The sequence below is a fragment of the Cnephaeus nilssonii genome (assembly GCF_951640355.1).
Source record: "Cnephaeus nilssonii genome assembly, chromosome: 4".
NCBI classification, from domain to species: Eukaryota; Metazoa; Chordata; class Mammalia; order Chiroptera; family Vespertilionidae; genus Cnephaeus; species Cnephaeus nilssonii.
Genome location: NC_137075.1, coordinates 58,060,375 through 58,074,408, shown reverse-complemented (window position 1 = coordinate 58,074,408; position 14,034 = coordinate 58,060,375). Strand labels below are relative to the sequence as shown.

Genomic DNA, 14,034 nt, shown 5'->3' with positions numbered 1-14,034 from the left:
GACAAGGTCAGACTTATCTCCATGGCCCAGCACTGAGCACAGCAGCTGGCACAGAAATGCCTGCTCCCTCCGACCTGCAGCCAAGTGCCCTTGCCCTTGCCCTTGCCCCGCACCCCAGCGCCTGCTGGGCTTCTCCTCTCGGGCGGCCTCTCCACAGCGTGAACCGGCTCCAGCTCCAGCTGCACAGAAAGGCCAGGCCCCACCGGCTGCTCACAATGGGCCCTTTGACTCTGCCGGGCTGCGCTCTCTCAGGAAAAACATGTTCCCTGCCACAGCACCTGTCACTAAAGCCAACACAGAGCCAGTGTTCATCAGGAAGCAGGGGCAGGGGCAGGGGCGGCAGAGCCAGGGGTCAGAGCGGTCTGGCTTCTGGAGGACAGACGGGGTGCAAGGCGGAGAGCCCTCCACTCAGCAGGGCTGCTGACATTCGGCTCTGAGAGCCTAGAGAGATGACGGGAGGGGAAGGGGCCAACATAAAAGAGTGCAAAGAGTAGAACTTGTCAAAGCTTTGCCTCAGAAATGCCTTACTTGCTCTTTTCTTTCAACCTTCTTCTCACTTTCCTCAGAAACGGGACTCTCGGGAGGTACGGTCAGCCGCAGCCTGCAGACATTTGCCTGGGAGAGAGAGAGGAGAGGAGGCCAGTTATGAACCTGCGTTTGGGGTAGAAAGAGCTGGGCGATCTTGTGCTTCTCGGAGCCCATTTCCCCGACTTTGCAATGAGGGTAATCTTTCCAACCACACAGGGGACTGAGGGAAGACCAGCCTTCGCCTGCCCACTGCCGACATGCGCCACACAGCTGCTCAAAGCAGGGAAACCACTGAGTGATTTCATAGTTTTCCAACAGTTTTTTTAACAGCAAATAGTATATATAGAATAATCTTATTTCACATGCATAGTCCATATGCATATACAGCTAGAGGGATAGAGGCCAAAATACACAGTGACAACTGGGGTACGAGGTTGCTTTCTACTTGACAATATATTGAATTTTTTACAATAAACATGTTCATTTAATCACAAAGTGTTTTTAAGTTTATACAATCATGTTCATAGTTTTCACCATTCACAATAGCAACACAAAGGTGGAAGCAACACAAATGCCCATTGATGGATGAGGGATAAATAAAACGTAGTACGTACAGAGAAAGGAATGCTATACAGCCTTAAAAAGGAAGAAAATGCTGACACGTGCGTACAACATGGGTAAACTTGAGGATATTATGCTGGGCGAAATAAGCCAATAATACAAATTCATAGAGACAGAAAGCAGAATGGTGATACAGACATAGATCCTATAGATAACCTTCTGATTACCCACCTAAAGGACTTAAGAAAGAATGTTCATGTGTCCAGACCACCTGGCATCCATTATGCCAGAAGCTGAAGAGAAAAGAATGAGCACTTGTTATGTAATGGGTATGAAGTTTCCTTTTGAGAAGAAAAAAAAAAATTCTGGAGACAGATGGTGATGGTGTTTGCAAAACAATGAGAATATACTAATGACACATGATGTCTATTTTACCCTAATGTCACAGGCTGGTCCTGCTGTGACATTTCCCAGGGAGAAAGGATCCTGCCACTAAAAAAGCCCAAGGAGCCAGGCCAGCATGGCTCAGTGGTTGAGCATCGACCTATGAACCAGGAGGTCACATTTCAGTTCCTGGTCAGGACACATGCCCGGGTTGGGGGCTCAATCCCCTGTAGAGGGCGTGCAGGAGGCAGCCGATCAATGATTCTCTCTCATCATTGATGTTTCTATCTCACTTTCTCCCTCTCCCTTCCTCTCTGAAATCAATAGAAATATAATTTTGGGGGGAAAAAAGCCCAAGGAGGGTTCCAGCAGCACCCAGAGTACCCAGCCCACAGCTGCGTGGGCTCAGCTTACAGGAGTGCTGCCTGGCCCTGTTACGGATTGATCTGTGTCTCCCTAAAATTCAAATGTTAGAGTCCTAACACCAGCACCTCAGGAAGTGACCCTATTTGGAAACAGGGTCCTTACAGATGTATTAAGTTAAAATGAGGCCTTTAGGGTGGGCCCCAATCCAAAATGCCTGATGTCCTTTAAAAAGAGGAAATGTGGAGACAGACATTCATGCTGGGCGGACACCATGTAAACATGCTGAGGAGAGGAGCCTGGGACAGATCCTGCCTCCAGCGCTGAGAAGGTTTTAGACTTCTAGCTCCAGAACTGTGGGGCAATACATGTCTGTTGTTTAAGTCACCTGGTTTGTGGTACTTTTTACAGCAGCCCCAGCAAACTAAAATACCCCCAACCTGATTTGCAGGGTAATGGGTCTGCACTGATCCACAGGGTGGTCTCTGAGCAAAAATGCCCTGCAACCGAGAAGCCCAGGGTGGGATGGGGTAGGAAAAGGCCATTTAAGTCCACCTGCCAGCCTGTGGAGGAACGAGTGAAGAAAACCAGATGAAGTTAGTACAGCTAAGCTGACTTAAAACAGAATCTGTATAGTCAAGCTGGCAAAACTGGATCGGACCAAATGGGCTGAAGCATGAGGAATTTATTTTATTTTAAGTAGCCTTAGGACTTAAACTTATGAACTTTCCAGGTATGCATCAATGCCTGGAGATAGATGTAGATGTAGATGTAGATGTAGATGTAGATGTAGATGTAGATGTAGATGTAGATATAGATATAGCTACAGATATAGATATACAGGTCCTATAGATAGCCCTGTGATTACCCGCCTGAAGGACTTAAAGAATGTTCAGGTGTCTAGATCACCTGACCTCCATTATCCAGACAACCAGGTATCCAGAAGATTTATCTTGGACCAATCCGGGGGCTAATAAGAATGTAGGGCTGATTCTTCTCAAGAATGCAACTTTTACCATAAAAACTCTTGACATTTCTTTCTTCCTAGGAACACTCTGTTTTAACATTTTTAATTGTAACAAAGCATCATGATTCATTTACGCTTGGTCAACACTATGAAGGAAACCCCACAGTTAACAATGTAACTGGCAGATGGGTGCCCAGTCTGGGGGTAACATTTCTTACACGTGGGCATTTGGGACACGTGTTAGCTCTTCCACATACACCATCACCTCCCTCCAAAGCATCCCATTTTGCTGCCCAGCACCTCTAACTTCCGGGTAATGAACTACCTTGTTCCCTCAGAACGCTTACCTAATAGACCAAGCACTGCCCTTGGGGACTGCAGTATAATTCCCTTTCTCTAGACAGGCCTGCTGTCCTCTGAACCTCGTTTCTCTGGATAAAACAATCCCAGTTCTTTCAACCACATGATTTGATTTCGAGATCTCTCTCCATCCTTACTCTCCTTAGGGCAAGCTTCGTCCCCCAATGGTCCCAAGGCTATCTGCTTCTTATGTGGCTAATTGTGTACCAAACTTTCAAAACTCACTGCCAGTCATGTTGGCCAAAGAGAAACCAACTACCACAGGTAATTCTCTTAGCTGACAGGCAGCAACACTGATGGGAATCTTAGTCCCTCCGGAGAAAGGCAACCCTCTGACTTCAGGCCACTTGAACTGGTTGAAACCAGTTGGCATTTACACAGACTTCAAAGTGTAACTCACACCAGATAGGCAATCCAAGTCTGTGATGCTCAACAATCTTCACTGATCGGCTGGATCTAATCCACAGTTTAATTCTGCAGAGAAAATAAGGTACTCTTCTCCGGTACCACATCACACACACACACACACACACACACACACACACACACGTGCACAGGTGCACACATGCACACCCAGGTTCCAATACCTACCATCTGTGTTGACTATGGGACAGTTATTTGAGCTCTCAGAATCTCAAGGGCAAAATGTGAATAAAAGAAAGATGTCTGGCACATAGTAAGCCTCTATCAACATCAGGGATTTTTATTATTATCTACATAGTCTCATCACCCTACAAGTTCCAAAATGAAATGAGTCTACTTGGTTTCACAGCCCTGCTTTCCATGGAAATAACAATTTTGTCAATGGATCTAGTGGGCATTAGAACTGTGATTTTTTTTTTGGTAAGTCGATTGCCCTAGATGGGTAATCCATAATGGCAATAAACTACAAAACTGAAGAGGCGACAAGGCCCAGAAGGGTCCCCAGGGGTCCCACACCCAAAGGTGAGATGTCCCCTTCTTCGGCTTGAGCCCATTCCATCTGCCCACCCCAAACTTTGTTATTCCTCAGCACACTTCCTGCAGCTCTCACTGAGCCATGTGTCCCCTGTGGCACACAAAGCCGAAGGGTAAATGGAATGCAATTCCCTGAACTATCAGTTTTACCTGGTGACAGATAATGAATTAAAATAAAATGAACCTCAAAGATATCTGGCAGTTGTAGAGTGACCCTGTATTGTTTACTCTTATCATTAGAAGTGCTCTGATGGGAACCCTAAGGACCCTGCTAGCATTCTTTAATCAAGGCTGAGCCATTGACTATACAGAGCAATTTAAATCCAGGAACAGGATCAGATGCCTTCCTAATAAGATGGCCAAATATGTTGTCAGGTGGGAAAAAAAAAAAAAAAAGCTGCTTTGAAAAAATGTTGAGAATAACCCCATTTTTGTTTGTTTGTTTGTTTAATCCTCACCTGAGGATATTTTTTTTATTGATTTTTAAAGAGAGAGGAAGGTGGGGGAGAGAGAGAGAAACATCGATGTGAGAGAGAAACCTCAATCGGTTGCCTCTTGTATGCACCCCAACCAGGGACTGTACCTGGAACCTAGGTATGTGCCCTGACCAGCGGAATCAAACCCACAACCTTTTGGTGTACAGGACGACAATCCAACCAACTGAGCCGCCTGGCCAGGGCACATTTTTGTTTTTTAAATACACTCTGATCACTGGTGTAGATTTATATGAAAAAATGTCTTTAAGGAAACACAACCAACTGGTTACTGGAGGTGGTAGTGTCTAGAAAGTGGGATTTCTGCATTGTTTGCAACTGTTGCAAGTTTTTTAATCTACACCAATAAAAGAGTAAGATGCAAATCTACCTTGTCTTTGTGACGCCCATCAGCCAATCAGGAGTGAGTATGCAAATTAACCCAACAAAGGTGGCAGGTTAATTTGCATATGCAGGTGCCAAGAGGGCGGGGGGGGTGGGACGTTTGCATCGTTGCCATGGCAACAACGCAGGCGTTCCGCACCGCCCCAGCTGCTCTAGGCCTCTGGACAGCGTAGGAAGGCGGAAAGGCAGCTCCAGCCAGAGCGAAGGCAGTGCTGGCAGCCAGGGGAAGGAAGGCCCATTCTTGCACGAATCTTTGTGCATCGGGCCTCTAGTTAAAATAATAACAGTATTAATGAGAGCACTAATAAAGATTGAGAGCAATGTATCAGAAAGATAGGAAGAAAGATATCAACCTTTCCTAAACCCCCAGGACTGCCTCGGAAGCAGCAAACAGAACATCTCAGTGGTCTGGATGGTCCGCTGAATTCCTCAACAGAAGCATTATGAGAAATAACCCCTGAATGCACCCATTAGGTGGACCTGGTGTGGTTTACCTCTCCTTATTCATTTGTTTTCAGGAATCCACTTATGGGGAAATCTCCCACTGAGTAAGATCAAGGCAAATCTCTCAGCATTTGGTGATGCTGATCTCGATGGTTTCCTGAAACTCAGATACACAATACTCAGAGCAAGACACGCTGGGCAGTACCTGAGAGGCAGGTAGGGTACTTTATTCTCAGGGGTTCCCACAGCGGCTGGCTCAGCCTTGTGTTCTGAACAATGAAGAATGCTGAAAATTATCTATCCTGAACACCACGGCTATTGGGCCAGCCACCCGTATACATGAGGGTCCCCTCCAGTGCATAAAAGCAGAAAGATGGACTCAGTGTATTTGATCACTCAGTTACTGAGCACCCACTACTTGTAAAATACTTGTAAGAGCTCTAAGGGTCCCAAGATGAAAAAGAAACAGCCATGCCCCCAGGGGCTCAGAATCCAAAAGCACACCCAAACGAGGCAACCAAGAACACTTAGTGTCACCAACACAAGGTCCTGAGGGACAGGATAGATTGGTGAACTCCACTTCCTGGATTCTAATATTGGCCCCGACACCGACTAGCTCTGAAACCTTTGGAAAGCTACTTGATCTTCAGCTTCAGTTACCTTAGTTGTAAAACAGAGCCAACAATACTGCAGAACCACTCTCTTAGGACTGTGGTGAGGATTAAATTAGCTAGTACATGTCAAGGGCTTCAAACAGTTTCTGGCACATATTAAGCCCTCTGTAAATATCCTTGATTACTATAGGAATATAGGAAGGAGAACGATCATCTTAACTGGAGGCAGGAGCATATATGGAAAGGCTCCTAGAGCTGACATTTGTACTGGGTATAGAAGTACAGAAAGAACTTTTCAAGTCAGTGAGGTTTGGACAACTCATAGTCAGAATAACAGACAACTACCATGAAAGGTGTTTGCTCCCGGATGGTCAAAGGCGCAGAAGCTGGCCTGTTCTAAGAATGGTAAGTGGGCCAGCAGCCTAAGCTAGAATAGAACAGAAAATGGGCAAATAGGCAGAGGCCAACCGCTAACAACCTACAGATGGCTGCTGCAGAAGCAAGGCCTCTAATGGAAGGCTGGAGGAAGGAACTAAAACTCAAACCTGAGTTCAGTGATTCGATAGCAATTATTGAGTACCTCCTGTTATGTCCACACACTGCAACATGACAGAAGGGGAAAATGAAGAGATCAAGCAAGCTTTGTGCCCTAATTGAATTGGTAGCCCTTACAGAGCTTGAAATAGAATCAACACAACATAGGCCCTTGCTCAGTAAATATCAGTATGGATTTCTTTCGGGGTTGAACTAATACACAGTAAGGAGAATATGCCTGAAACTGCCTAGAGAGCCTCCCACATTCTTCAAACTAACCCCCATGGGAAGGAGCGCAAGTGAAGGGCAGACAGCATTCAAGCCACCACCACAAACATTCAAGCTTTCGCCACAAGAAAATACACAAGCAAGCCCTTGTCTGCAACTCAGGGTTCCTGGAAGCTAAGCATGCTCTCTGGAGTTTGTTTCTGACCCCTTTGTGGAAGCAGAGGGCTGGTCTCCATCTGGGCGGGGCGGGGGGGGGGGGGCGGGGGGCGGGGGGGTGGAGAAGTAGGGGATGGGGATCTACATGCCATTATGCTCTCAGCTTTAGGCACCTGGGCTTACTTGAGGAAAACTATCCATCTCAAATAAAAAGGCGTGGAGAAGATGACCCTGAGAGGTGACAGGTGTTGCTAACCCGTTTACGACCATGGATTTCCCTAAGGAAATTAGCCAACTGCATTTACATTTCTCTCAGCCCTGGTCTGGGCTATGACTGTGGGGCCCTTGCCCAGCTCCACCTAACAAGAGAAGGGGTGGACCCTGTGGCTGTGGCGGGAGGATGGATCCCACACCCTCTCTGCTCAGCACAAGCATCAACTCTCCAGAAAGCTCAGGGCGAGCAGTGTGGAACAGGGCATGCCTGTTCTGGAGTAGGCCTCTTATCTCTGCTGTGGCCCTGAACTTGAAGGCCTGATTATCTACTTCAGGGTGGGGCAAACTTTTTCTGTAAGTACCAGAGAGTAAACATTTAGGTTTCCCAGGCCACTATAAAAATCATGCTTAGCTCAAAGTATACAAAATAGGCCAAGGACTGGCTTTGGCCCATGGATAGTAGCGTGCTGACCCCTGACCTATACAGTTGAACACTTTTTCCCGTGTCAGGGCTGGCTCCAGAAAAAATTCATAAATAGGAGACGCGACCTCTCTCCCTGTCATGCTGGCTCACTTCTGCACCAGCACACAATGTGCGAACGCCAAGATCAGGGAGAGCACGCAGGTAAGTGAATGCTCAGAGAGACAGCGGTGTGACCTGCAGTGTATGACCCCCCATCTGCCCCTCCCGACAGCCTGGCCCTTCCACGAGGCCAAAGGGACCTTCCAGAACACTGTCCCAGGAGTGGCTGCATTTCCACAAAAGCTGTAAGGGGAGAGCAAAGCTGGAAGAAGGAACTGCGATCCTTGGCTGCACGTTGAAGTCACCTGGGGAGCTTCCTGAACAATACGAATGTTGTTCTCTGCTCTCTGAAGTTCTTGTTTAAAAGGTCTGGGGTGGCGCCTGGGCACAGATATTTTAAGCTTCCTGGTGATGCTATGTACAACCAGGGTTGAGAACCACTGACTTAACCAAAGGAATGAAACCCCAACTATGCAACAGGATGAGGTAACTGCAAAATTGGAGGCCTTCCCAGAACTGTCAGACTCCTCTCCTCACCTGGGCCAGCACTCCCATCCATTTGTCACCTGCTTCCTGCCCAGGTGAGCCAGAGTTGATGGGCTGGCTTTACTCCCAAGCTTCTCTTCCTGTTTTCCCCTTTGCCAATCCAATGCTAAGTGTGGCTCCTTTAGGACCCTGGTGACGCGCCTCTTTTTAAGCACCCAGAACAGCAGGCCTGGGGAGGGAGGGTCCCTGAAGTAGTTAATGGCAGGTGATGCAAACAATGACAGGGTTCACAAGCCTCTGGGGCACACAGGAGAGGAGGAGGGTTCAGGGCACACTTCCTGGAGGAGATGACCCTTCATCAGAGGAGAGGTACAAAAATGGCAGCAAGGCAAGGAACAGCATGGAAAGCTTGGGGGATGGCGAGTAGTTTGGAATATCTGGAAAGAGGATACATGGGGGGCGGGGACAGGGAACGAAAGGCAGATCAGAGGGGCCTGGATGCTAAACTAAGGGGTCTGTACTTTCTCTGGCAAAGGGACCTTCTAGAACACTGTCCCAGGAGTGTCTGCATTTCCACAAAATGAGGGGGCTCTTGAAGCAGGACTCGGGTGACTGAATTTTGCATTTCACTCTGGCCTTAAGGAACAAGTAAGAGTCAACAATGTGATTGACATTTAGGGAATATCACTCATCTAAAGAGGGAAAAGCAGTAAATACCACTGTGTTACTCTCCAGTGTGTTGGGCAATACTAGAACTGTTTTAGCCTGAGAGAGATCGCCACGGGAAGCTCTAAGACCACAACACAAAGAATCACTGAAACCATTTTTTTTTTTAACCCTCACCCTAGGATATTTTTCCATTGATTTTCAGAGAGAGTGGAAGAGAGAGGGAAAGACAGAGAGAAATATCGATGTGAGAGAAATACATCGATTGGTTGCCTCCTGCACACGCCTCAACCAGGGCCTGGGCCGGGGAGGAGCCTGCCACCAATGGAACCTGGGGACCTTTAGGTCCGCAGGCCAACGCTGAAAGCATTTTAGATCGAAACATTTCAACATGGTCTCTAGTTAGCTAGCACTGGATCCACAGCTCCCCGGACTCAATTAGACCATTTTTGAAGCTGACTCACTTCAAAGGGTTTCCCAAGTGACTAGAAGCTTCCAGGTCTCAAGTTTCCTTAATAGTCCTGAGGACTCATCCTACACCTGACACAGCAAGATAGGTGAACCAAAACAAACCAGAGAAGCTGGGACATTTCTTTCTTTTTTCTTTTCTTTTTTTTTTTTTTTTTCCTGAGATATGACTGTCAACTTTTAGTGGCAGAGGCTTTTGGGCTAAGCCCCAAGGATGCCAGGGTTCCCAAACCTTGTAACTTGGCCTGTCAGGGTCTGGCTCAGGAGGGCCCTAGTGAGGGGCCAGCAAGCCCCCTGCCCATGCCCTCCCTGGTGGATGCTGCAGCCAACTTCCCTCCCTAGACCCTGAGGTCCCACAACACCCTGTGTCCCTTCCTCAGAGCCTGTGGGACAATACAGAGGTTATGCACACAGTGTTTCTGTGAAAAGGAAAGGGAAATGAGGTAAATACCTGTCAGGCCCATTCATTGCCCAGCTAAAGAGAATTCTTTGTGTTGAGCCAATCAGACAGAAATGGGACCCAGGAGAGTGGTGCATGAGCTAGGAAGTGATGACTGGCCGGCCCATTCTGGCATTTCACAGAGGAAGCCTCTGCCAAATAAACAGAAGTGTGTGCAAGAGCAGGCTAGGAGACAGTCCTATCCCTGTGGCCTTGTTGGGTTTGGGGTTTGTTTTTTTAGTGTTGTTGTTTTTTTAATTGACTTTAGAGTGAGGGGGAGAGAGAGAGAGAGAGAGAGAGAGAGAGAGAGAGAGAGAGAGAGAGAGAGAGAGGCACTGATTTGTCGTTCCACCTATTTATGCACTTATTGGTTGATTCTTGTATGTTCCCTAGTCGGGGATCAAACCTGAAACCTTGGCGTACCTGGTCGATGCTCTAACCAACTGAGCTATCCAGCCAACCAGGGCCAGGGTTTTGTTTTGTTTTATATGCCACCGAGGGGCCAGGATAACAGTAACATCAGTCAACAGTCTTTTATTATCAGTAGGAGATATTCTTAATACCTAATGGTGCGGGAAGACACCCTTGACAGGTCTCACACCACCCTAACTGGACGGCTTGACCAAAAATATTTGGCTGCACAAAGCACCATGTGCCTTCCCCCAAAAGCGCACAACCTGGCCACACAACTGACCTTTCACTTCAAAGGCTCGTTCAGTGGGATTAACTGCATTTACAAAATTTCTTTCAAAACCATGAAGCAATGTCAGTATTTTAAAAATATTTTCCCCATTCTCCAAGGTCATTTTTCTGTCTATGGTTATTCTCCAGTCAATTTATCTTCCTGCTGTTGCCATAGATAAAACTATTTTTAGAGCACAACTGGTTTGGAGGCAGATTGTTTTAACAATTTCACAACCCCTGCTGTTGGCCTCCATACATGCCTCTTAGAGCTTTGTTTATCAGCTGACAGAAATTACTCTCCCACCTACAGTTGTTGTTTTCTTCCTTGAAAGATGATTTCAGATAAGAAGGAAGTATAAATTGCAGGTGGCAGCCACTCAGTGGAGGATAACTGGTGACAGTCTGGTCTGGCCACACCACCCCTGGCAGCTGACTCAGAGAACTCCCTGCTCAGTGTCAGCTGTCACCACCATTTCTGGTTGACTTGAATGTCTACACCAACACAGCCTGGTTCCCCTGCAGCCCCTAATTTGGTAAGAAAACAGAAATGCTATTTTAATGGCCAATGTTAGTGTTCAAGACCATCACCTGTCCAACATCAGAAAGCAAAGACAGAACAGTGCAGAGTTTATTGAAAAACTTTCAACCTCAGGAACACGTTTCATGATTACTTGTTTGGTCTACAATTTTATTTTCAAGACAGTGTGCTCCTGTTTTTCAAAACAAATAGTAAGTGTTTTGCTCTAAAGCAGGCCCAATATGCCACTGTTATACGGTATATGTCAAAAGAGTTCCATTCAGAAGAATGATAGTTCCTCCTTTCAGCATCCCAAAAATGTCAATGGCCCTGCAAACTCCTACTCACCCTGCAAGACTAAACTCAAATATCTCCTGCAGAGGGAGGCCTTGCTCAGATGCTTCCAGAAGAGCCTGTCCTTGCAGCTTCCACTGGACTTATCAACACTCTGCCCCACTAGGGCAACCATCACACTGTATGGTGGTAGTCTGTGACAGTTTGCCTCCACAGGTAGAGTGAACCCCAGTGTCTGGCCCTGAATCACACAGAGGAGATCTATAAATGTTGTTTAATAAATCAATCAAGCATCAATCAAAAGATCACAGCCTCTCATCTCACACACACACACCCACACACATACACACACAGACAGTACTCATGACATTGGCAAATCATGAACAGAGGTGGAAATCATAAAGGAAATCCTAGAACCTTTAGATATCTTCTCAAAACAAGTACTCATGTGCTGAGAACAGCCCTGCATGGTTTGATTCGGGGCCCTGACCCCTTCTCTCCAAAGTATTTAGGTTGTCTTATTCAAACGGCAGAGTCTCCTCAACTGTGTGTCCACTGTGCCAGACACCAAAACACGTAGAACTAAAGAAATTCTTGAAACTAAATTTTGAGAAAACATCTTCAGAAAGGTTATTTTGATACTTGTCACGTTTGCATCCACCCACATTATCACTGCAGCTGCTCCAATCAGCTCCCACCTCTGGAGGGGGACTTAGACAATGTAATTCATGCAATCCGGTTCACACATGACTGTCCTGGCTCAGGATTAGCCTTTCAGTGACTCTGTTCTTTCTCAATCGCAACTGTGTTCCAACTGTGAAGGATTTCCACAGAAAAAGGCAAATACCCATCTTGGATAAGGCCGGGACTGTGGTTGGAAACCCACTTGGACCTAATGGGGATCACGCTTTATGAAGCTAATGACTGAACAACCAGAATTGTGTCAATCCTAACTGTCCGGTGTATGTGCACATTCATGCGCAGGTGGGTGTGTGCACACACACACTCACACACCTGCACACACAGCCAGAACTCATCACTTGGTCCACACCCAAAAGTAACACAACACCTTCCTTCCAGAGCTAAAGAAAGACAGCATAATAAGGCAACTGCTAGTCACTCAGCTGAAGTATATCCAAAGCAATCATGCATGTCTACAAGACTTGACCACAATTAGATACCAAAGTGGCCCTGACTTGGACTTAATCACCCATTTAGCTAAACCCTGGGGAAACACAGGAGAGATATCTCAACCATGGAAAAGAGGCACCAAATAATAAGTACTGAATATCATGATGAGTAGATGAACTGAGAAGCTCAAGCCAAGGCCCTGGCAGTGTGCTCTGAGGTGCTGATCTGGAAGAGAAAGATGCAACCTGCGTGTGCCTAGCATTTCTCTCCCAGAGCACCTGGAGAGGCGAGAAAAGATGCAAAAAAGGTCGCAGAGATACAGAATGCTTCCAAAGGGCAACCTCCCTGGAGATGGTGCCCAAGGCTAGCAGGGCCGCTTCTGCGGCCACTGTGCTCATATTTAAATCAGAAAGAAGTGGTTTGCATAAATCCACGCCACAGGCAACTGGGCTCCAGCCGCTGGCCCCGACTTTGTCCGGTGAAGACTACCTGGTGTGGCTAAGCGCACTCCACCAGCAAGCGGTGTCATTCTATCACCAGTGGGGACCAGAGACCCTTTTTCAATCGCTGGAAGGAGGGAAGTTTGGGTGTCAAAGACGTTCTTTACCTCTGAGTCTCAAGGTAGGGATACTGCAGAAATGTCCCCCTTGCTTTTTAAAATGGTGCCAATAAACTTGGCTTGGCAGGGGAGTCAGGAAAGAGAGGAAATCTCTGGGAATTCCAGAAAGTCCCCTAAACACTTCCGCCCCCGGGGCGTCCAGATGAAGGGTCAAGGCCGGTCTGGAGCAGCATCCGAAGGCTGAGCCAGGGTGGGGCGTCGGGGCCAGGGGCCGGCTCCCGCGCGACCCCTTCCCCAGACCCCTCCTGCCGGGCGGCTGGGCCGGGGAAGCAGGACCTCGGCGGCCCCGTCCCCAGCTACTCACCCTCCGGCTGGGCGTCCCGGGCGCCCTGGTGCCGCCGCCGGAGAGCAGAGTGACGGTGGACGTGGAGCGCAGCATCCCGCAGCGGCAGTGGACGCGGGCTCCGAGCGGCGCTGCTCCCGGCGGAATGAGCGCGGTCCCGCCGGCGTGGGGGCGCCGCCGGCCAGTAGCCACTGCGGCTGGGGCGAGGCGGGCGGGGGCGGGGGCGGGAACGGCGAGGAGGCGGGGGCGGGGCCGGGCCCGGGGGCGGGGCCGAAGCGGCCCGAGAGAGCCCTAGCCTTACCCGTCAGGCTGCATTTTCTCCGAAGGGGGTGGAAGGCCAAAGTTGAAAGGCATCCTACCCCTAAGGCGAGGATGGCTCTCACTGCTGTCTGCGGTGCCAAGGTCCACCTGTCCCTTCATCCTCAGATGCTCTGACGGCCCACTCCCACCCTGGCTGCCCCAGGAGGCTCTGCCATATCCCTGGGGGTCGCCAGGACCCTCACCCCAAGTCATTCACTCAGTATTTATTGAGTGCCTACCATGTGTCCCTCCCAGCAACCTGCAATCAACTGTCCCCTGTCCTCACGGAGTTTGCAATCGGGTGGGGACACAGAGATGACAGGTGTTGGTAATTTGGTGGAAGAGGCGATGCCATAGGGAGCACTCCACCTGGCCTTAGGTGTTGGCCTGTGTAGGAAACACCCCCAAGATGAGCTGATGACTAAGTTAAGACCTGA

General features: G+C 48.3%; 1 protein-coding gene across 2 annotated transcripts in view; it reads right to left on the bottom strand.

Annotated features, from left to right (window-relative positions):
* The window catches only part of MYZAP (myocardial zonula adherens protein), a 92,029-nt gene extending 78,533 nt beyond the window's left edge, over window positions 1-13,496 (bottom strand). The window contains exons 1-2 of one of the 2 annotated variants that reach the window (XM_079768055.1): window positions 13,319-13,496; window positions 529-615 (exon numbers count right to left, since the gene is read on the bottom strand). In XM_079768055.1, coding sequence (XP_079624181.1) covers window positions 529-615; window positions 13,319-13,393 — 162 coding nt within the window. In that variant the 5' untranslated portion in view covers window positions 13,394-13,496. The remainder of the gene's footprint in view (window positions 1-528; window positions 616-13,318) is intronic. The other variant, XM_079768054.1, reaches the window with a different exon arrangement.
* Between the last annotated feature and the right edge of the window lie 538 nt (window positions 13,497-14,034).